Raw genomic sequence first — 25,801 nt, forward strand, 5'->3', positions numbered from 1 at the left:
TATGAGTTTCCATGCATTTTCAGCATCTTTTCTGCTCAACTCATCTATCCAACGTACTGATGCTAACTGACTACAGAGTTTCCTATTATCACATACTTTATACTTCCACATATATCCATTTTTGGCAGTGACCTTTTCTTGTTTCATCACTTCCCAGAACAAGTACCTCATGATCACTCTCACCAACTGGCAGCAGCATCAACACTTCATTAACAACTACATCTTGTGAAGTATCACCAAATCCAAAACATTAAAGCCTCTAGTTGCTTCAATCACATGCTGCTTAAGCTACTTATCTCTCAGAAATTCACAAGTTCATTCTCCTTGTTCCCATACACAATCTCCTCCTTCCAGTCTATATTCCTGTAATTAAAGTCTACCATCAGGATCACCTTCTTTGTACATGCTCAACTAATTTGCCTGAACATTTCACAATCAGTATTCTCTACATTCCATGGCTTATAACAGCATCCAATCAGATATACTAACCTGTTTATTTCAACTTTGCACCGCACAGATTCAAAATCTGTGCATGCACTATCAACTTCCACACTTTGTGGACACAATTCCTCTGCAATCATTAACAGTACCCCCCCCCATCCTCTTTTCACATCTCCTTCCGGAAAATTATATATCCCTCTAATTCTATTCCCGATGTCACAACCTCCCCAGACAACCAAATTTCACTTATTCCAATTACTTTTGGGCATACTGTCTCAATCAATGCCACAAACTCTGCCCTCTTGTTTCAAATACGCCTTGCATTTGTGTATAAACATAACAATCGCTGTGTGTTTGAGGCCATCCTACCACCATCAACATTCTCTATTCTAGCTGCTATACTACACCTCTCTTTGGTTTGACCACTCCTGTTTCCCTGATCCTGATTGTGATTTCCATTCTGACCTGTTTCATCCTCGCCTTTATGCATTCCATCACCTTGTGCTGCTGCAACTACATCTCTTCAACCTCATATCCATCATCCTCCTGCTGTATAATCTGTTGATTTGTGCTATCCTGTTCCACAGGTAGACTCTGATCATTTGCTACATTAACTTCTTGAACTCTGTGCCTTTTCAGAAAACAATAGCCTTTCTAAATGCCCAACACCAAATCCATTCAAATGTAATCCATCAGGTTTATACCATTTGAACTTCCCTTCAAATTCACTCCACAGATTTACAAATTGAACCCCCTTTGCCTCGCACAACTCAGCCATCTTACTATTCATTATCTCTGCTCTTCTTCTCAATTCACAGTTATTATATCTGGGCAACACGCCTATGACTTTCCAACAACACTATTATTTTTTACCTTCTGCAGTAACTTCCTCAAGTCTATCAACATTCTTTTTTTTCCCCAACTAAGTCAATTGTGCCCAATACTACCACTAATTTTGATGCTCGTTATTTTCTTTTCTGCAGCACATCAGTTATTTGTTTCATTGTTCCACCAGAAAAGCATGTTTTATGCACTTTATTAGTAATCACACCTCTAATGATTGAGTCCCCATACACTGATATACGACTATCCTTTGATTCTTTCTTTATAACATTAACTTCCTCCTCCTTATTATCAGCCAGTCTCTCCTTTAGCTGTTTAATTTCCTCTTCTAGATGTTTCATTTCGCTTTTCATTTTCATTAACTCCTACCGAAGCTCTTCTACTATGATCGTTTGCCTTCCATTTCTAATCACTCTAATCTATCCAGACACTTTTCACATACGTTAGCGTTTTCCTTCTTCTTGTTTACCCAAACAGTCCACAGATCGTTCACATTTTTCAGTGCATACATATAGCAGTTTTCACAATGCATCCACTGCAAAAAATCCGAGGCAAAGCCAGACTTTCGTACAGAAGCCTTCCGTGCCACTGATATACGTTTCTTTATGGATGCCATCTTTAGAAGCTGAAGTAGTACAACAAACAAGTAGCAAAACACAATATAAACAACAAAAAAATTCAACACCACCACTGAAGGACACTTGTATCCAAACTGAAAAGAATGCAGCACAATTAGCAATGAAAACCACCCTATACACTAATTAAAAACACTTTTTATAATATAGCTCTCATAGTTCCCATCTATAAAAAGGCAAATCAAACTGAATGTGAGAATTATAGTGGAATTTCCTTACTAAGTGTTCCAAGAATAAAATTTAGGCAAGCATACTTGAAAGAGACTAAGAAAAATTGTGGAGGAGAAACTTGGCAAAGAACAAGCTGGATTCATACTAAATAAGGGTTGTCAGGATCAGATTTTCACTTTATAACAGACTTTTGAGAAATTGTGGTAATCTAACAAGGATCTGTAGTTAAGTTTTTAAGAAGAAGCATATGACAAGATGCCAGGAGAAAAGCTTTTCAAAATGCTTCTTACACTTACACCATATGTGATTATATGGTGTAAGTGGAACATTATACAGAGCAATACATGGTCTGTATTTAAGATGTAAGTCAGCAATTTGAATTAGAGGTAGCGCAGGATGATAGTTTAATGTGCAATCAGGTGCAAGACAAGGGTGCACCTTATTTCCAGTCTTATATAGATGATGCATAAAGTGACATTAAACCTGGTATTAGAATCAGCGATATTGAACTTTCCTCTGTGCTTTATGCAGATGATGTTCTCCTAATTAGATCCTAAACAACTTATGAGAGACACCAATGTGATCATATACTTATATATTTCTATACTTTCTTATTGTTATACTTTCTGCCCTTTTCATGGCAAAGTTAAAAATTATTTTTTCTGCACTATGAAAATTACTTTTTTGCCTTTTCAAATGCACACTTAAACCAGTAATGGCAATGTGTAAATAGTCACATTATTAGGAATGCCTGAATGTTTTGTGAGTTTTGAGATTTATTGCTGTTTTATTTCAGATTCTTAGTCTGAAAAGTAATTAAAAATTGTTGATATTATTATGTGACATCTCCAAGGAGTCCAAAGACTCATTGAGGGAGGGCACCTACTCTACAATTCTCCATCTCCATCACTCAATCCACCAACCACAGCAAACCATATCATCTATACCAATGCCATCTGCTGCCCACTACCACCACTAGTATTTTCACAGGCAATCGCAAACATCCATACCCACAGTGGGATTCGAACCCGCAGCATTTTGGCTGGAGAGCAGATATGCTAACCACTCGACCAACCAGCCGGCAAAATTATTATGATTCTGATTATTTCTTCTTTAAATTACTGAAATGTTGTATATGGTGAAAAACACGTTCTGTGATTAAGGATGCAGGAAGAACCTATTTGATGTGTATTGCTGTTATACAAATAGGAGCAGTGTATGTTTATATTTGTGTGAATCCCAAAGAATAAAATGCTATTGGAAACAAGTAACTAAAATTCCAAAATATAAAAATATCATCATCATCATCATCATCATCATCAAATTCCTGCCATGTACCCTCAAGGGGTGTACAGGATATGATAGTACTACATGAAAAAAATTACATCATTATTAATTTCCTATCTACAATTTTCCTCCAAATCAGTCTGTTACTTGTCAAGACTCCAACATTATCAGATCTTATATTTCTATCGTCTAAAGCACTTTGTACCGTATCAATCTACCTATATCTTGGTCTTCCTCTGGGTCGTTTTGCTGCCAACCTGGCAGAGAACACTTGTTTTGCTAATCTTTCCTTGCCCATTCTGTTTAAGTGACCATACCACCTGAGATTAGCTCTGCTAACGCATTCCTGGATGCTGACAATGTCAAGTTCTTTCCTAATATCCTCATTTTTAATATGATATTGCCATTGATGCCATCTGTTCATGCCTATAATCTTTCTCAGGACTCTCATATCTGCGGTCTCTAGTCTTTGGTCAAGTGTTTTACTTCTGACCCAGCTCTCAGATCCATAAGTTAAAACTGGTTTGAACACTGTCTTGTATACAGCTAATTTAGTGTTCCGACTAATTTCTCTCTTATTCCATATGAATTTATTCAATTGACTTCCCACCATACCAGTTTTGCTGATTCTGCTGTCTATTTCTATATTTAATTTACCGTCTTCAGTAAAACTCGTGCCTAAATAGCTGAAATGTTTTACTTGTTCCACAGGTTCTCCATTCACAACACAGTTGACATTTTCAATGATTCTGCCTATTTTCATTGTCTTTGTCTTTTTATTGCTGACCTTCATACCATATCTATTACAACAGCTATTCAATTTAGTCAGAGAAACTTGTAGCGGATTTATTTAGAAGTATAACATCATCCGCATAAAGCAAAGAGCTGACATTAACATCTCCAATTTTGATATCATGTTTAATACCACTTTCTTTCATAATGTGATCCATACAGATAATGAATAACAGAGGGAATAATGTACATCCTTGTCTCACACCAGATTTAATATTAAACCATCTTCCTGTACTTCCTTCAATTCTAACTGCTGACTTACAACTCAAATAAACACAAAGTATTGCTTGATATAATGCCCCATTGACACCATATCACTGCAGCGTATTGAATAGCTTCTCTCTTGGCACCTTGTCATATGCCTTTTCCAGATCGACAAAACTTAAATACAGATCTTTGTTATATTCCCATGCTTTCTCGACTATTTGTCGTAAAGTGAAGATCTGATCCTGACAGCCTCTATTTGGCCTGAATCCATCTGGTTCTTCACCAAGCTTTTCTTCCACAATTCTTCTCAACCGTTTCTCAAGTATACTTGCATATATCTTGCCAGGAACACTCATTAGGGAAATACCTCTGTAATTCTCACATGCAGTTTTATTTCCCTTTTTATATATATGGGTACTATGAGAGCTCTACTCCAATCATCGGGAATTAGTCCCTCTGTCCAGGCTTTCTGAACTATGCAGTGCAGCCACTGTAAGACTCTTATACCACCATACTTCAGCATTTCTGGTCGAATATCATCTACTCCTGCTGCCTTTTCACATTTCAAGCCTTTGATGGCTTTTTCTACTTCAAGTATGGATATGTATTCCTGACTGCATGCCTGGTCAGTGTTTTTTACCACTGTTCTGTCATCACTGCTTGTTTCATTTAGCAGTATTTCAAAGTAATTACTCCATACTTCAAGGATATCTTTTTCTCCCGTTTTCATGTCACCTTTATCATCTCTAATTCCTTTTACAGTACTCTTTCCTCCATTCTTAAGCTTCTTCAACAACCTCTAGAATATTTTGTCACCTTCTTGATATTTATTTTCTATATTCTTGCCAAAGTCCTCCCGTGACTTTTGTTTAGCTAGTTTTACACAGTGTTTAGCATTCTTGCATTTGTCTCTATATTCTCTAAGAGCACAAGCTGACTTATTTGACAGGAACTTTTGGTATGCTTTCTTCTTTTCCTTCACTGCCTCTTTAACTTCCTGTGTCCACCAGGGAGTTCTGATTTTTTTATCCTTACAGACAACCTCACCACATGCCTCTCTGGCAGAATCAATCAATGTTTTCTTCAGAGTTTGCCACTGAATCTCCAAGGTTTGATTCCTGTCCTCAAACTCTTTCATTTTTTCTTCAATAATCTTTGTATATTTTAGTCTACAGCTCACATCTGAGAGCTGCTCAACTTTTATTCGCTTTGAAACTTTCTTACATGTTATTCGTTTCAATATGAAATTCAATTTTATCCTGTTCAAGACTAAATAGTGATCACCTCCAATTTCAAATCCTCTGTACACTCTGGTGTCCTGCACCAGGGAGAAAACATCACTATCAACAATAACACAGTCAATGAGACTTTTCTTATTCCTAGCCTCTTCTCTCCATGTGAATTTGTGCACATTTTTATGTTGGAACATGGTGTTAGTTATAACCAGTCCATGTCCTGAGCAGAAATCCAACAGATATTTGCCATTATTATTAGCTTTGCTCTTTTCTCCAAATTTTCCCGAAATATTTTTGTATGTTTCACAATCGTTTCCTACTCTGCTATTTAGATCCCCAACAAGGACCAACTTTTCCTTTTTCATTGTGTCAGTTGCTTTTTCTAAAGCCTCAAAAAATTCCTCCACTTCTACCTTAGTAGAACCTTCTGTGGGACCATAGGCACAAATAAGTCTCATTGTCCAGTTCCCCATTCTCATATTTGCCCACATTAATCTACTTGAGACTGACTGCCATTCATGAAGATTAGCCTCGTATTTTGTGTTGAATACTATGACTACTCTTTCTTTTCCTTGATTCTTTGCCTGAATATAACATTTTGTATTTATTGCTCAGAAAGATCTCACCAGTTTTGGTCTTTTTTGTTTCAGTCACCCCTATTATGTCGATCTGGTACTTATCTAATTCCTCAGCTAGCTCCATTTCTTTGCCATTCAGGCTTCTTACGTTGATAGTACCGATCTTTAACTCTGGTGATGTTGAGTTGGGGTTTATTTTCAGATTTGTTCCAGTAGCTGACTTTTCGCTGTTCACTCTGGTTCCCTGGCGAAAACAACGGGTATCTTGTTTAACCTGGTGACACCCCAGCCGGCATGAAATTTTGTCATGTTGTACCATCATTCTATATTTTGGTTTAGCCAATAAGAATACAATTTGGTCGGCTAAATCCCAAATTGCCAGCCCATCCTCGTCCGTTCAGTATCCAAGTAGATACCCAACAGAGTGCACCACGAGAAGGTGAGGATTGGACATTAGGTCAGAAGCCCTGGTCGGTTCTCCGCATTCCTTTAAAGGCTATGTGGAGGTCTCCTCTCAGTTATACAGCTTTGACCCTTAAGCACCCCATGTTCATAAATATAGAAATTTTTTTAGATTTTGATGGGAGAGAGATGGACAAGATACTGCTCACAGTCATATAATATACAAGGAGATGTAAGTCCAAAAGAGGTTATTTGATGAATTGAAGGAAATGTCACCACCAAGCAAAGAAGGAGAAATAGATATGCTGAAGGAGGAGGTTGTGGAGGCAGCAAAGCATCTGAATAACCATAAGAGCTCTGGGAATGATGAGATTACTGGAGAGATGCTGATATATATGGTGACAAACTGATGATAGATCAACTAATCCATTATGTATATTGCATGGATGAAGGAAAGCACCAAAAGAAAAGACAAGATCATCCTGATACCCATTCACAAGAAAGGAAGTAAAATGGACCTGCAAAAACTGCAGAATATTTGTGCTAATGATGTTATTAACAGAGAGGATGATGAAACTAATAGAAGAAAATCTAGACAATGAGCAAGCAGGATTTAGAAGAGATAAGAGTGCTGTGCAACAAATGTTAATGTTGAAGTTAATTGTAGAGAAACTTTACATAAAAATACTCATGCCTGTTTCTATACTGTCAAATGCTTTCAGAAAACATTTGACAGCATAGATCAGAAAGTGGCACAGGCTCTACTCAAATCTTATAGAGCAGACAGGAACGTGATATGTATATTGCAGAAGATCAATGATAATGCAGAGACTGCTGTGATAAATTGTGGACAAACAGGGAAACAACAAGAGCCATGTGACAAGGAGACCCAAAATCTCCAACTCTTTATAAAGAACAGTGAATGCCATAAAGGGAATTTTTGATTAATAATTAAAAATAAATTTTTGACAGTATCGATCAGAAAGTGGCACAGGCCACTTTCTGATCTATAAAATAAATACATGAAAAAAAAAATCACTGGGACCACAAAGCTAAGACTGTTGGAAACATGCATATTCACAGGTACTCTCTGTGGTTGTGAGATATGGGTAATAGTCAAAAACTGAGAGACAATAATTGGCTTTTGAAAGAACATGTTATAGAAAGATTCTACAAATTGGATTGATGCAAAAGGTAATAAATGAAGAACTGTATAAGAAAGTAAACTGCAAAGAGAGTCTAATGCAGAAAATAATTCAAAGGAAACTTAAGCTTTTTGGACATATCGGCAGGATGGATAACAGTAGAAAGATCAAAATCTTGATGCTTGGTACAGTCTATTTTTTTTTTTTTTTTTTTAATGTTGCTCCCACCCACAAAAGTTTATTAGCAGACCTATAGTACATTTTGTACCATGGGTAGGTTAAGGATTTTTTTTCCCCCATTTTTATCTGTTTTATATATATATATATATATATATATATATATATTTTTTTTTTTTTTTGTATTTTTCATTTATTTTTTACAAGGTCTGAAAACCCTGCTCTAGAGACCAAACATTGAACTTTTTCAAGCATTTTCAAGCACTTCAGACCTCAATAAGCAGAAGTGGTGGTCTCATATTGGGTAATGAAATTCATCTCCCACATAAAGATAAATCACAAACATCCATGCCCACGGTGGGATTCGAACATGTTGTATATATATTTGCTTTTTGTAAATTAAAGGTATTTGTTTGATTATAAAAGTGTCTAAAGCTTAATAGATTAAATGGATAATATTGTTGAATTAGGTGAATAAGTTATACAGGCAGTCCCCAGGATGAGATACATTCCTGAGAATGTCTTTAGGTCGGATTTGTATGTAATTTGGATCCCTGATGAATTGTGCATGTATGATAGTAATAATAACAATACTATAATGGCTCATATGTGGCAATAATAATAATACGATGTAATGCTATAATAATAATACCCCTGTACTGTAATAATAAGTTATGTCTGTGCGGTTAGCCTAGTGGCTTTGCGCTTCGCAACCATATACCCTTCAAATTCAATTCCCGTCGAAGACATGAGGAATTGAACCTGGGGTTCAATTCCTCACGTTCAAAATGTGAACATACGCTCCTACAGTCAAAAATATATCCTCCCAGCAGCACACTAGGCGACAGGTCGGTTGGGAGTGGTACTAACAAGAAGTCGCATCAAAGTAACATGCAGACCCTGCATAGGAAGTGGAAATAATGCGTAGTGAAAGAAGAAGAGGACTGTGATAATAAGTTACAGAAACTATTGTGCTCTTTCTTTTAATTCAAACAGACAGGATTTGAATCAAGATTTGGTTCTGTTGCTGGAGGAGGGGAAGCTTACCACTGAAGTCGTTGGTTTCTTGAAAAAGCTATATAGGGTTATTTGCACAGCCTTTTTCTTTTTTTTTTTTTTATAAATAAATCATAGCATCTGATGTTCTCACTAACTGCATGGTAAATCTTTGTAAATCACTCAATGTTAGAATCTTGCTCCTCAAGCTTACCAAATCCTGCTTCAATGAGACAAAAGGTTTCAGCTAATTCTTTTGTCTTAAACTTCCTTGGCTCTGGATCTTCTGATTCTTCATATTCTTGTGTTTCTATCAGCTGCTTCTCTATCTCCATAAAGTCTTCATTGGTTAATTCTTGTGAATGGGACTCTAATATCATTTTCACTGACGTCCAATTGCAGTGCATTGCCACTATCCACCACAGCTTTTCTGGCTTTAGCGATGTCTTTTGTTTGTTCCACACTCCTTTCATTGTGGATTGCTTCACTTCCTCCCAAGAATCAGCAATGTTTTTGATGGCATCACAGATGTTAATTCTTTCAGAACTCTCTCATGGTCATCACATCATCTTCCGTAGGGCTGACTGCTTACGCCATGCTGGTTTTTTTACATGCGAGGAAGAAACTAGTTCCCGAATTATTAATTTTATTAATTATCCTTATGTGGAGCCTTGGGAGCCCATTCATAAGTACGGAATATCATAAATCGGATCGTCTGTATATGCTATTCTGAGAATATGTGCAAACTTGTGAGGAGATTGAAAGTCAATTTATGTTTAGTTTTATCTATTTTTTTTTTTTTTAATTTTAAAATTTAAGATTTAAACCACTCAGAAATCTAGGAAGAAAATATACATTGTGTTTATTATACAGTGGCATCATCAACTGGCAATTTTATACAATAGTTTAACCGACAAGATGCACCAAGAAAAAAAAAATGTACACATATTTTTCTCATATTTTCTCAGGTATGATTGTGCAAATGTTTTCTGGCATACTTTCTAAGAAAATTCCTCTATATTTTAACATTTAGTTTCATTTTCCTTTTTTCTAAATTGATGTAATGAGAACTCTGCTCCTATACCACCAGATTTGAAATTTTCATGTCAGATTCTAGTTGCTTTTCCAAATTGCTAACCTTGGTTAGCTTGGTAAATAGCCTTCCTGCAGTCCAACTTGTAGGTTAAAAACATGAATGTCTTTACATGTTAGATGAATTTCATTGCCCATTATGAGACCACCAAAGTTCCATGTCTCTAGAACAGTTTCCAGATTATCTACTCTTAGACTGCCCTTAGTATTAATTTATGATAAGTTTATAACTCTCATTAGTGGGATTTGCATTAAAAAAATTCAGCTGTCTAATAGCATTTTTCCTCAGATATTGCATTTCTCCAGGATATTTTCTGACTATTATCACTTCTTGTTTCAGTTAATAATTTTTCCATGGCCAGATGGTTTGCATATCTGCTCTTTAATTGGTTTTAGTTTGAATCCTACCTGAAAAAGTACCATCTTCATGGATATTTATCTTCTGTATTTTCAAAATCTTCCCATGACTTTTGTTTAGCTGCTTATACACATCTTTCTTACATTTCTCTCTCTCTCTCTTTATTCCCTGTGAGTGCATCCTTACTTGCAGTAATGTTTTATGTGATTTCTTCTTTTCATGGATTGTTTCAGGATGCACCAAGAAAAATATGCCCACTTTCTTTGATATATTTATTTTTATTTATTTTTTCTTCTCAGGTATGATTTTATAAATCTTTTCTGGCATGCTTTGTAAGAAAATTCCTCTAGAATTCTAGCATTTAGTTTCCATTTTCTTTTTTTAAATTGATGCAATGAACGTTTCTTACAGTTCAAAAAATATTCTGAAACATTCTGCTGAAGCTAATTAACTATTTTGAAAGTTATACCTCTGTGCTGTTCTATTGAGGTCCTTGTTATTCCAATTGCTGACATTTCACTGTTTCTGTTTTCTCTCTGGGTTCCATGATAAAAACATCAGGTGTGTGTGTGTTGGTGGGGGGGAGACTTGATAACTGGGCAATATTGTTGCTCAGTTATGTTTCTTTATAATTATATATAGTTCAGACATCATATAACTAACTGGCTTCTAAACTAGTAAGGCAGCTTTATACAAATTCTTTTTATGTTTTAAACCAAGTTTAGTCCATCTTATAAGAAACACTATTACATGTTATTTAATCATTCCTTACACTTAAAAAAATACTCTGAAATATAGTGCTAAAGCTAATTAAATATTCTGAAGAATTGTACTGAATTTAATGTTTTCATTTAAGTATGAATGAAGAATGTTTTTTTTTTATTTATTTATTTTAAGTTCAGTTCCAACTCAGGTAAATGTAATGAGGAACCTATGGAAAAGACGAGCATCCGTATGGCTAAATTATCAATTTGATCCTGTAAGAGCTTGTCTAGAAAGCAAGGAAGATGGGAAACTGGCCTTAGAAAAAGTGAAAGTTCTTGGTGTACTAGAAGTTCATTATATTGGTAAGATCTTAACAGTGTCTGATAGTTTCTTTAAAACTTCGAAAGTAATTAATTTTATCCATAATCATCATCAGACTAAATATTGCTACTGAATGTTGGAAATATTATCTAACCTTCACAGAAGATGAATAATTGAACTAGCATTTAAATTGTGAGCTGTAGATAGGCAGGGGGGGGGGGGTTACTTATTTAACATCATCATCATCATCATCAAATTCCTGCCATGTACCCTCAAGGGGTGTACAGGATATGACACTACTACATGAAAAAATTACATCATTACTAACTTCCTATCTACAATTTTCCTCCAAATCAGTCTGTTACTTGTCAAGACTCCAACATTATCAGATCTTATATTTCTATCGTCTAAGGCACTTTGTACCGTATCAATCCACCTATATCTTGGTCTTCCTCTGGGTCGTTTTCCTGCCAACCTGGCAGAGAACACTTGTTTTGCTAATCTTTCCTCTCCCATTCTATTTAAGTGACCATACCATCTGAGATTAGCTCTGCTAACGCATTCCTGGATGCTGACAATGTCAAGTTCTTTCCTAATATCCTCATTTTTAATATGATATTGCCATTGATGCCATCTGTTCACGCCTCTAATCTTTCTCAGGACTCTCATATCTGCGGTCTCTAGTCTTTGGTCAAGTGTTTTACTTCTGACCCAGCTCTCAGATCCATAAGATCTGAGAGCTGGGTCAGAAGTAAAACACTTCTGACCCAGAAGTGTTTTACTTCTGGGTCAGAAGTAAAACACTTCTGACCCAGCTTCTGACCCGACTAATTTCTTTCTTATACCATATGAATTTATTCAATTGACTTCCCACGATACCAGCTTTGCTGATTCTGTTGTCTATTTCTATATTTAATTTACCATCTTCAGTAAAAATTGTGCCTAAGTAGCTGAAATGTTTTACTTGTTCCACAGGTTCTCCATTCACAACACAGTTGACATTTTCAATGATTCTGCCTATTTTCATTGTCTTTGTCTTTTTTATTGCTGACCTTCATACCATATCTATTACAACAGCTATTCAATTTAGTCAGAGAATCTTGCAGACTTGTAGCGGATTTATTTAGAAGTATAACATCATCCGCATAAAGCAAAGAGCCGACATTAACATTTCCAATTTTGATATCAGGTTTAATACCACATTCCTTCATAATGTGATCCATATAGATAATGAATAACAGAGGGGATAATGTACATCCTTGTCTCACACCAGATTTAACATTAAACCATCTTCCTGTACTTCCTTCAATTCTAACTGCTGACTCACAACTCAAATAAAGACTAAGTATTGCTTGATATAATGCCCCATTGACACCATATAACTGCAGCGTATTGAATAGCTTCTCTCTTGGCACCTTGTCATATGCCTTTTCCAAATCGACAAAACTTAAATACAGATCTTTGTTATATTCCCATGCTTTCTCGACTATTTGTCGTAAAGTGAAGATCTGATCCTGACAGCCTCTATTTGGCCTGAATCCAGCTTGTTCTTCACCAAGTTTTTCTTCCACAATTCTTCTCAACCGTTTCTCAAGTATACTTGCATAGATCTTGCCAGGAACACTCAGTAGGGAAATACCTCTATAATTCTCACATTCAGTTTTATTTCCCTTTTTATATATGGGTACTATGAGAGCTCTACTCCAATCATCGGGAATTCGTCCCTCTGTCCAGGCTTTCTGAACTATGCAGTGCAGCCACTGTAAGACTCTTATACCACCATACTTCAGCATTTCTGGTCGAATATCATCTACTCCTGCTGTCTTTCCACATTTCAAGCCTTTGATGGCTTTTTCTACTTCAAGTATGGATATGTATTCCTGACTGCATGCCTGGTCAGTGTTTTTTATCACTGTGCTGTCATCACTGCTTGTTTCATTTAGCAGTTTTTCAAAGTAATTACTCCATACTTCAAGGATATCTTTTTCTCCTGTTTTCATTTCACCTTTATCATCTCGAATTCCTTTTACAGCACTCTTTCCTCCATTCCTAAGCTTCTTCAACAACCTCCAGAATATTTTGCCACCTTCTTGATATTTATTTTCTATATTCTTGCCAAAGTCCTCCCATGACTTTTGTTTAGCTAGTTTTATTTTACACACTGTTTAGCTTTCTTACATTTGTCTCTGTATTCTGTAAGAGTAAAAGCTGACTTATTTGCCAGGAACTTTTGATATGCTTTCTTCTTTTCCTTCACTGCCTCTTTAACTTCCTGTGTCCACCAGGGAGTTCTGATTTTTTTATCTTTGCACACAACCTCACCACATGCCTCTCTGGCAGAATCAATCACTGTTTCCTTCAGAGTTTGCCACTGAATCTCCAAGGCTTGATTCCTGTTCTCAAACTCTTTCATTTTCTTTTCAATAATATTTCTGTATTTTAGTCTACAGTTTACATCTGAGAGCTGCTCAACTTTTATTCGCTTTAAAACTTTCTTACATGTTATTCTTTTCAATATGAAATTCAATTTTATCCTGCTCAAGACTAAATAGTGATCACTTCCAATTTCAAATCCTCTGTACACTCTGGTGTCCTGCACCAGGGAGAAAACATCACTATTAACAATAACATAGTCAATGAGACTTTTCTTATTCCTAGCCTCTTCTCTCCATGTGAATTTGTGCACATTTTTATGTTGGAACATGGTGTTAGTAATAACCAGTCCATGTCCTGAGCAGAAATCCAACAGATATTTGCCATTATTATTAGCTTTGCTCTTTTCTCCAAATTTTCCCAAAATATTTTTGTATGTCTCACAATCATTTCCTACTCTATTATTTAGATCCCCAACAAGGACCAACTTTTCCTTTTTCATTGTGTCAGTTGCTTTTTCTAAAGCCTCAAAAAATTCCTCCACTTCTACCTTAGTAGAACCTTCTGTGGGACCATAGGCAAAAATAAGTCTCATTGTCCAGTTCCCCATTCTCATATTTGCCCACATTACTCTACTTGAGACTGACTGCCATTCAAGAAGATTAGCCTCGTATTTTGTTTTGAATACTATGGCTACTCCTTCTTTTCCTTGATTGTTATTGCCTGAATATAACATTTTGTATTTATTGCTCAGAAAGATCTCACCAGTTTTGGTCTTTTTTGTTTCAGTCACCCCTATTATGTCGATCTGGTACTTATCTAATTCCTCAGCTAGCTCCATTTCTTTGCCATTCAGGCTTCTTACGTTGATAGTACCGATCTTTAACTCTGGTGATGTTGAGTTGGGGTTTGTTTTCAGATTTGTTCCAGTAGCTGACTTTTCGCTGTTCGCCCTGGTTCCCTGGCGAAAACAACGGGGGCCTTGTTTAACCGGGCGACGCCCCAGCCGGCATGAAATTTTGTCATGTTGTACCATCATTTTTTATTTTTGTTTAACCAATAAGAATACAATTTGGTCGGCTAAATCCCAAATTGCCAGCCCATCCTCATTCGTTCAGTATCAAAGTAGATACCCAACAGGGTGCACCACGAGAAGGTGAGGATTGGACATTAGGTCAGAAGCCCTGGTCGGTTCTCCGCATTCCTTTAAAGGCTATGTGGAGGTCTCCTCTCAGTTATACAGCTTTGACCCTTAAGCACCCCACTTATTTAATATTATTATATAATTAACAATGTCTGGTTGTTAATTATAACAATTTTTATATATGTGATCTGAGTATAACAATAAAAACTTTTATGTATTGCTTGGAAATATGTCAACGGATACCATAATATGAGGAACAAACAGCCATGGTGCCCACCTTAATAAGATGTAGGACCTCCTTTTGCTGCGATGAATGCAACAGTCCTACAATGCATACTTTCCACAAGCATACAATAGTGATCAATGGGAATTTTAGACCATTCTTCTTGTAGGCATGTAATGAGCTCCTGGACTTGCAAGTTAGATACTTCACCCTACACTCTAGTGTTCATCCATAGATGATCAGCAGGGTTGAGATCAGGGCATTGTGGAGAACTATCAAGTGCGGTAACATCCATGTCCACAAACCACACAGCCACAGTAGCACCCTTATGGCACAGTGCATTGTCTTGCCAAAAGAGACAATGGTCAGTTCAGTATTAATCCCACAAAGTAGGAAGCATTGCATTATCTAGAATATTCAGATACCTCTCGGAGTTCATTGTTCATGGCACCACAAACAGAGGTCAAACCAAGAAAAATAGGACCACATCATCACACTGCCAATTCTGAATTTCATGGTTGGAGTTATGCACTCTGGTAAGAGATGTTCACCAGGCATCTGCGACACTCACACTAATCCATCTGCTTGGTAGATGGTGTAGCATGATGTGTCATTCCATAACACAGTTTTCCAAGCTTCCGCATCCCACTACACACACACTCTTTGCATCACTGAAGACAATGTTGGTTCGGGTAGTGTGGGGTTGCATATTGCAATCTTACTATGAAAACCCATGTTGTGAGCTTCGGTTCTGAATGTTTTTGTACAGATTCATGTTCCAGCCAATGCCCAGAACTTTGCATTTAGTGTGTCAGCCAACAAATGGTGGTTTTTACATATTATCCTTCATAGCACTCTACAGTCATATTCGTTGAGTGTGGTGGGTCGTCTATTGTGGGTTGCACTTGCAGTTGAATTGCTGCACTCCCCTCTCAGTATGGTATCACTGATTGTTGATGTGGGATGGCCCAATTTGTCAGCAATTTGCCAAACATTTAGGTTTGCAACATGGCATCCTTTCACAATGTCTCATTCAAATTCCCTCGGTTTTCTTCTCACCTGGACACAGTTACACTGACTCAGAAACATCAAATTGCTCTGATTTACACTGGCAAACACAACTCATTACACGGCACAATGGACGTTGCCCATGAGGATGTCTGTTGACTTCTTTCCAAGCAGTGTATTTGGTCATATATCTAAAAAAGATTCAATTGCATTTATAAAATCAGAATAAATATGAAATTTCTGATGCAAAAGGAAGTTGGATAGGGAGATGCCACTTCACCTAAACTATTTAAAGCAGCTCTAGAAAAAATATATAGAAATCTGGAGTAGAAAATTGGGGAATTATAGTAAATAGGAAAGAACTAAATCTGCTTAAAATTTGCTAAGGAAACTAGTCATCTTCAATGCTTTCAAAACACACTTTTACCTCATATTTGTAAATTTAGGGACACAAAAATACACGTGTTGAACAGATTATTTTATTAATTACTAATAAAATAAAACTTGACATTTCGACCCCTGTATTGAGGTCATCATCAGAAGAATACAAGTGTAAACGGAACCAAGCTACATGCTCATGCCCTGTATACCAGTAAACTAAATCTATGTAGTTAGTTAATCCTTTTCCCTAGCCTGACCTCTAGTGATAAAAAATAATAATAATAAATAAATAAAAAAATAAATAAAAATGAAAAATAATATATATATATTAAAAAAATAATAATAAATAAATACAACTACAATAAACTGGTAAAGTCCTCGTGTATTAATATTCTTCTGGATAGTTCTGATTGTTATAATATGATTTCTTTTAGTTGCTGTTGAATGTTACAAACACTTCACCAGGTTGTCTTCTTGTAGTGGGATTTTTCTATGGCTAGTTTAGGTTGTTATACAGGTTGTAGATGGGTCCTCCACATTCTTGAAATGGTTAGGCCATCATTTTTGTTGAGATTTGGGTTGTGTTTGAGTATTTCACATGACTCTTTAAATTTTCTCTCAAACCAGGTTTTGGTGCGATGTAGGGACTTGGTATTTTTCCAATCAATTCCATGGTATGTTTGGAGTGTGTGGTCAGAAAGGCCGGTTTTACCAAAATGGAGGTATTTAATGTGTCATTTGTGTTCGTCTTGTCTGAATGGGATAGTTCGCCCTGTTTCCCTATGTAAGGTATGTTGCTGTGCATTGTATTTTGTATACCCCTGGGTGGGCAAGTGTGGAAGAGGATCTTTAGAAGAACTGAGTAGGTGTCTTAACTTATTTGGGGTTTTAAAGGTGGTTTTAATGTTGTATTTTCGAAGCGTTCTGTCTATTTTTTCAGAAATGCCTCTAACATAAGGAATGGCAATAGCATTCTTGAAATCTTTTTTTATTCTTACTGGTATCTTTATGGAGGATCTTTTGAATAGTTTTTTACTGTATCCATTTTTGATAAATGTTTGGTTGATGATCTTGTATTCCTGGTTTAGAGCCTGTTCATTAGAACAAATGGTTAGGGCCCTGTGTTTAAGGGTGCTTATGACACCTAGTTTTTGTGTTGGGTGGTGGTAAGAATTTTTTTGTATGTATTGGCCTGTGTGTGTAGGTTTGTGGTAAACTGAGAAGGAGAGACAGCCAGAGGGAAGACGTGTGACAAATGTGTCTAAGAAAGGAAGAGAGTTGTTTTTTCCCATTTCAATGGTGAATTGGATACGTTTGTGTTGTTTGTTTAGGTGGCTAAGGAAAGTATTTAGAGCTTCGCAGCCTTGGGGCCAAATGGCGAAAATATCGTCGACGTATCTGAACCAAATTTTGGGCTTTAGACATGCTGTCTCTAGAGCACGTTGCTCAAAGTCTTCCATATAAAAGTTAGTTATTGGGAGAGAAAGTGCTGAGCCCATGGCTGTACCTTCTTTTTGAAGATAAAAATTGTTTTGCCACACGAAATATCCAGAGCGGAGTACGTGGGCAAAGAGGGCCGTGATGTCATGTGGAAATATGTTCTGTAGGAGCAAGTTCGTGTCATTGATTGGGACATTGGTGAAAAGGGAAGTTATTTCAAAGCTGACTAATAAATCTTGGTCGTTGAGTGTAATGTTTTTAATTTTATTAATGAAATGTTGTGTATTTTTTATGTAGGAAGGGGACTGACCTACCAATTCCTTGAGTGTAGCAGCTAATTTTTTGGCTAAGTGATAATTTGGGTCAATTCCTTCAACAATCAGACGAAGTGGTGTGCCTGGTTTGTGTATTTTTGGCAGGCCATAAATTCTGGGTGCACGGGCATACTGAGGTATTAATTTTTTTGTTGTTTCTTCAGGCTATGTGTGGATGGATTTGATTAATTCAGTTGTTTTCTTTTTGTTACGTTTTGTGGGGTTGTAGTTTACCATTTGGTAGGTGTTGTGGTCCGATATTAAATGGTTCATTTTTTCAATGTATGTTGTATGGTCTAAAAGGACAGTGGCATTGCCTTTATCTGCTTTCATGATTATAATGTCTTGGTTATTTTTTAAGGATTTAAGGGCTAGATTTTTGATTTTGTTTTGTTTTCACCATTGAAATGGGAAAAAACAACTCTCTTCCTTTCTTAGACACACTTGTCACATGTCTTCCCTCTTGCTGTCTCTCCTTCTCAGTTTACTGCAAACCTACACACACACACACAGGCCATACACACACAAAAATTCTTACCACTACCCAACACAATTTTTTTTTTTTTTATTTATTTATTTTTTTATTTTATTTATTTTATTTTTTTTTATCACTAGAGGTCAGGCTAGGGAAAAGGATTTAGTATACAGGGCATGAGCATGTAGCTTGGTTCCGTTTACACTTGTATTCTTCTGATGATGACCTCGATACAGGGGTCAAAACGTCAAGTTTTATTTTATTAGTAATTAATAAATAATCTATTCAACACGTGTGTTTTTGTGTCCCTAAATTTACAAATATGAGTGCTGATCACTGTGTAACCTTAAAAGAAAGAATCAACACTTTTACCTGTTTTCTTGAAAAAAAAGAACAGAAGGATTAGATCTGAGGTCACTGAAAAATCTTAGATAAAACTTCTCTTATCCATTATTTTGAAATAGGCTTTTTGGGTAGTTTACTGCATGCTGCAATAAAAACATTTATGCAGGGGAAGCAATTTATTCACCTAGATTATTTTTTATACCCCCCCTTTTATTTTTAATCAAAGCTCTTCATAAATGTACACATGCATAACTAGAGTTATAGGATGATGTGTAATTCATTCCCCATCATAGTAATTTATTGCATTGCCCATAATACCACAGTTGTAAATTGGATATTTAGTATTCTCTAACAAATCTGTTTGCATTCATGCCCATTCTTTTTCTTATACATACCAACCATGTACAGATGTTTTGTATCATATGATATGTGATTAATGTATGTTGAAATATAATTACTTATACCTCTTAGAAATTTGAACATACCAACGAGTTATTGAAATTCTCGTAATTATTACTTATATATCCTGAAAGCAGCAAACGTTAATTCTTCTGCATAGCTATGATTTCTCTACAAGCATGTGATGATTTATCACGTCATATTATCCTGTTCGCAAATATACAATGATAAAATTTGTATGGTGTGAAGATGTTAATTCAAAGCAGACTGCACTTCTCCCTCCCCCTTCCATACTATATTTACTAGTTGATTCAGATCTGCCTTCATCATCAAATTACAATTATTTCAAAGTATACAATGTGTGTCTTCTCAAAAACTGTTTTCTTCTAGATTTTCATTTTATCTTCTGAAAGTTTTCAGACATTGATCAAAAGGTAATCTTAAACTTACAATTTTCAACAGTAGGTTGTCACTCTCATCAGACCAAAAGAAACTACTAAAAAATAAAAAAGAAGGCAATATATTTATCTAATATAGTGTACAATCATCACATTTTGTCACTGACTGCCTATTGCAATACTGAAGGAGAGAGAAGAACTTTTCTTTTTATTTAGATGCTTTTCAATTCATTTATTTTAATTTCTGATGTTTACACAAAATGTAATCCTATTAACCATAGAGTTTGCGTTAATTTCTTAAATTAATTTCTTTTAAAGTTACACGGTGATCAGCATTCATATTTATGAATTTAGGGACACAAAACACACGTGTTGAGAAGATTATTTTACTGATTAATAATAAAATAATAACTTGACGTTTCGACCCCTGTATTGGGGTCATCATCAGAAGGATACATGTGTATAGAACAAGCTACATGCTGTTGCACTCTATACAGGTAAATTACATCTATGTTGTTAACTAATCTTTTTTCTTAGCCTGCCCTCTAGTGATAAAAAAAAATAAAAAACCCTACAATAAACTCTGCTAAAGTCCTCACATACTAGGATTCTTCTGGAAATTTTTCGTCTGGACTTTAGCGGTTTTTTTTTTTTTTTTTAATCACTAGAGGGCAGGCTAAGAAAAAAGATTAGTTAACAACGTAGATAGAATTTACCTGTATAGAGTAAATTAAACAGCATGTAGCTTAATTTTTATACACATGTATCCTTCTGACCTCAATGAAACGTCAAGTTATTATTTTATTATTAATCAGTAAAATAATCTTTTCAGCATGTATGTTTTGTGTCCCTAAATTCATGAATATGAATCCTAAATTAATTTGTTTAATAATCATAATAGGAAGTGGCTGTCATTGAAATATTGAGATATCAGTACATGTAAGCTTAAGGACTGTATTTTGGCAAATACATATCAGCAACAAACATTTATAAAATATATTGAATTCTTAAAAAATATATATATATATTTTTAGACAACTTTCAAGCCAGTAATGAGGCTTTTTTTCCCCCTACCCTGCCTCCTCCTTCTAAAGACAAAGAGGAAAATACACAAAAGTATATCTTCTGTGTATCTTCCTGTACTGCATTATATTTCTTAATGATAATGATTAAATTATGTTGGTGTGTGTGTGTGTGTGTGTGTGTGTGTGGTGTGTGTGTGTGTGTGTGTACACCCCATCATAATTTAATTAGTAAACTAATTTCCATTCCATTCTCATTATGGTTACATGTAATACTCTCCATTCTATCTCATCTGAGGAAGAGAGAAAAAAATGTTTTTTATTAATTTATTTGACTTTACTATGCACTCTGGTACTTTTCTTGGAAAGATAATATCTGCAAACAGGCCCAGAGGATTGCATCATGGGTTCCTTTTCATTACTGTTATCTAACTATTTCATGGAAACTTAGCAAAATGAAGTTTTCCTGTTATCATTGCTTGCCCCTTCCCTTAGTTTCATTATATTAATGATGTTAGCTATTTTGCCATATTCTAGTAATATTCTAATGAAGAATTAAACATGTAATTCAAATTAACAAATTTTTCCCTAGGAATAAAAGTTATATTAGAAAAGAAAGCACTGGAGTCCTTTCTACTTGTGAATCAGGAAATTGATATATATATGTATATATATATATATATCATATTTTCTTGTTTATAAGAAACATATCCTGGAACATACATTTTCCAGAATTCACTGCATCACTTTACAAAAGTTTGAAATTTTCAAGACCCACACTCACGGGAAAAGTATGATCTGTTCTCTCTCTCAGAACAAGAATTTCCATTCCTTATATCAGAGGTACTTCTGAAAGTATCTCAAGGATTCTAAAAAAAAAAAAAAAAAAAAAAAAAAAAAAAAAAAAAAAAAAAAAAGATTTTTAAGACAACTTTCAAGCCAGTAATGAGACATTTTCCCCCCTACTCTGCCTCCTCCTTCTAAAGATAAATTTCTTTTCTTAGCTAAATCAATAAGAGAAGAAAAAGCCTAATTGGACACCATTTGAGGCATGGGGGGCTGATTACAGAAATAATGGAAGGGACTGTAGAAGGAAAGAGGCCACAAGGCAGACCAAGAATTTCATATATAAATAACATAATGATGCTAACTGGCACTAAGAGTTATGAAGAGATAAAAAGGAAGTCACAAGACAGGATGTTCTGATGTGCTGCTATAATTACCAATCTTCGGATTGATGCACCAAAGAAGAGCTAAGCCAGAAGTTCATAAGATTCCTTATTCCTTCAATCTCTCTATTTTGGCCACAGAAGTCATTCTATAGAACATGAAGTTTCTATTAGCTACATGATTTTTTTTGGAATAGTACATGTGTCCCCTTGAATTTCTGAGTCTGTTCATATTGTTACCCTGATGACATCTCAATCAATGACTGAGATGAAATATAGTAGTGATCAAACATGCCGTTTAATTATTTATACGCACTGTTTTTTTTTTATTCCATAAAACAGTAAAATGAGTCTCTGATTCCCTAAAGGTCTCTCTTAATAATGATAATAATGCATAGGTGCATAGATCTTTTAAACTTCAAAGGTAATGATTAATTTTCTTTTCTTTTATTATTAATAAATAGCTTTTTCTCTTCTGCATCCCTGATATTTTTTTTTTTTTTTTGCATTCTATACTAGAAAACAATACTAAGCATTTCATTTATTATTATTATTATTATCTGATCTCCATTGAGTAGTCAAAGGACTCATCACAGGAAGTCTATACTAATCTTGCCAAAAGATTGAGCCATGCCATGAACCCATTCACAGTTTTTGCACTCACCACAACTTTCAGGCAATGCATTCCACTCATCAATCATCTTCATGCAAAGAACCTTCTTCTCACTCCTCCTGTTCACACCCTCCTTATAGATCTTCCATGGATGGCTTCTAGCTCTAACCTTGCTTCCCTCTACTCTATGAAATATCTTCTCCATATTAATCTAGTAACAGCCCTCACCACCTTATGTGTCAATCATATCCCCTCTTCTTCTATTCACAAGGCTCTGTATGTTGCATTCCCTCAATCTCTCTCTCGTATCTGACATTGCATAGACCTGACACTTAGTATAAACCTTCTCTAATACATGTTCATCACTCTGAAAACCAGGCAACCAAATCTGTGTGCAGTAGTCCACATGTGGCCTGATCAAAGTCTTATATAGGGGAACCATAACCTCTTTGTCTGCATGTCAATATCCTCCTCCAGTTTAAATATTTTATTAAACATTTTTTATAGACTTAGCTGAAGACTACAGTTCACTTTTCTAGCAGTAGATAACTTAAAAAACAAAAATTATAGAACATATAAAGCTATTATAATGTTGCATCAGCAGTATGGAAAACTGTGAATGTGTAATACTCTTCAGTATGATGCATTGGTATTATGTGCTAGAGGACATGAGAAATTATGCACCTACACCTACAAGCAATCTCCAATCCTTTGTTATTGCTGCTATGTTATTTACATCATTTTTAGCCACATCAGCTAGTAGACTAAAGTTATAGTGTTTGGTGTATTGTTATTTTTCCACTTTATCTTGAATTATAACTCTGCTGTGATGTACTCTGCACTTGTCTATAATAAATATGCATAATAAATAAATAATAAATAGCAGGATCTCTGCCATGCACGTCAAAGGTGAAATAAGAGATTGTTAATCAGGGATGCCTTGCCTTTTGCTCTGATCATAGTTTCCTCTTATCCTTGGTCATATGAATTTCGATGAATATCAGACAAACAGATGCTACACATTCTGCAAAGCAAAGTTTTGACTATGTTTTTGCAAATTATCATGTAATTCTTGAATGAAGTTTATTTATCATAAGCTCAGCAAATATAAATTCATAATAAATGGAGAACAAGAGATCTGATTCATGTTGAATTTTGGAATCATTCTATTTCTAGTATAAATTTAATTCTGCCATGGTTATTAAATTGCTCTAAGACTTACTTTGTATTGTCCAAAATTACAAACATGCAGTCCATATAATATATCCATAGAGAATGAAATAAAATAGATGCCCAAAGTATTCAAGATTGTGTGCTACAGATAGAAATATGAGACTGCCCATGGTATGTTCTCATTTTGTTGGGTTGAACCCAGGATCTGGTGGCACTCTCACTTGCTGTTTATCACAAATCCATGTTTGCAGAGAAGTAGGGTGTTTCAAATTAAAGTACCCCTATTCAGAGCAATCTGTAGAGAGAGAGAATCAGTAGACAATTTTCTCTCAAACTTGGTTGGTACTATAACCAGATCATGGGGTAGAGATTTTGACAATAAAAAAATAAAAATAAAAATAAAAAATTTTTTTCAGAAATGACTGATAGCGAAATATGGCACTGTGAGCAGGAGAAAATTAATTACATTAATGTGAACTGGATGGTTTATGATTGTGAAATGATTTAGAGTCAATGACAAAAAAAAAAAAAAAACTTATTCAATGATGTTTATTTCACTCATTTCTTAAAATAATGCGATACAAAAAACATATCATATAGAGCTGGCATGCTGCGAGGAGCTCCTGATAATCAGTAGAGGTGATGTTCAGTGTGTTAGCCTTTGTGCAGGACTATGAGGGGGGGGGTTGGAAAGTTGGATAAACACCTAGAACAAAATTAATTAAAGACACCAAGAAATTATATACTTGGTTTGATCCTTTAGGTAGTTACACGACTCTTCAATCTTCTCATCTTTGAAGAGGATATCTCTGTGTCTGTTGTTTATATACTGCCAGAGAAATGTCTTTGATTTTATTACCCTCTGCCACCTAAGTTGTGGTGTTAGGAAGTGTCTAGTAGAACAACGATAGGTCATCAGTTAGTATGTGCGACATCATTCACTGTGTAAAGTTCATCTCTTACAATATCACTTTCTGTGTTCTCACAGAATTATAGCAGAGGCATGACTTCAGCCCTTGCAAGTTGTGCAAGGGCTGAAGTCATGCCAAAGGACAATCAACTATGCTGCATCCTAGCGCAGCATAGTTGATTGTCCTTTGGCAGTCACATATGTCTTCTGTATTGTTATAACAGTTAATAGTCCAATACACAAATATCCTACTGATCTTGAGCATGTTGACAATAAAGGTAGCTGCATTCCAACCTTGTGAAGTGCTATTACAGCTATACGGTTCTCATTATCTCCCCACTGCATGTTAACCCATACAGCTAGACAACTCTCTCTACTGATAAATATGCGAAACTAGCAACCAGGTTAGCACAATTCTGTGGGCAGCATGGGGGAGGGGGGGGTACAGAAGTTGTAACAGTATTTATGGAAAGAGTGTGTATGTTCTTACAGTTAAGTATCTCACCTCTTTGTTTTCACAGCACTGATTATGCTGGTCACCTCTTTTCCATATCCAAATGTAAGCAAACAAAGTTTGCCCTTGAGTATTTTCAGGACTGGGGCAACTTGTACAAGAAAGTTAAGACTTCACATCACTTGCCTTAGTATCCAGTAATGCAAAACACATCGCCTTGCAGACATCTGTAACGCAATGCATTATGGGAGGGGTCACTACCCAGACTAGTTTCGACCTTTATTGAGGTCTCTTCAGTGGGAGCCAGACCCAGTGGTGATACTAAGGTTAAAGTAATGTAGAAGTCATATTTTTATATACGAGTTGCCAAAAGGTCTCACACCTTATTATTAAATTACTCTGGATTAGAAAAAGTTGTTCGAAGTGTTTTCACTTCATTATGCTGTAAATTAAAGATACCAAGAAATTATATACTTGCTTTAATCCTTTATCCAAGTGTAAGCAAACAAAGTTTGTGCCTGAAGTGTTTTCAGGACTGGATAACTCGTATAAGGAAGCTAAGACCTCACATCACT

At 35.6% G+C, this 25,801-nt stretch overlaps 1 protein-coding gene across 2 annotated transcripts in view; it reads left to right on the forward strand.

Annotated features, from left to right (window-relative positions):
• LOC150097373 (TATA box-binding protein-associated factor RNA polymerase I subunit A-like) overlaps positions 1-25,801 on the forward strand; it is a 232,994-nt gene that overhangs the window by 197,613 nt on the left and 9,580 nt on the right. For both annotated transcript variants that reach the window (XM_090407416.1, XM_090407417.1), the window contains exon 12: positions 11,257-11,426. In XM_090407416.1, the coding sequence (XP_090263542.1) occupies positions 11,257-11,426 (170 nt within the window). The remainder of the gene's footprint in view (positions 1-11,256; positions 11,427-25,801) is intronic.

The sequence above is a fragment of the Typopeltis vanoorti genome, chromosome 17, assembly GCF_054136105.1.
Source record: "Typopeltis vanoorti isolate ZY-2024b chromosome 17, IOZ_Tvanoo_1.0, whole genome shotgun sequence".
Lineage (NCBI taxonomy): Eukaryota > Metazoa > Arthropoda > Arachnida > Uropygi > Thelyphonidae > Typopeltis > Typopeltis vanoorti.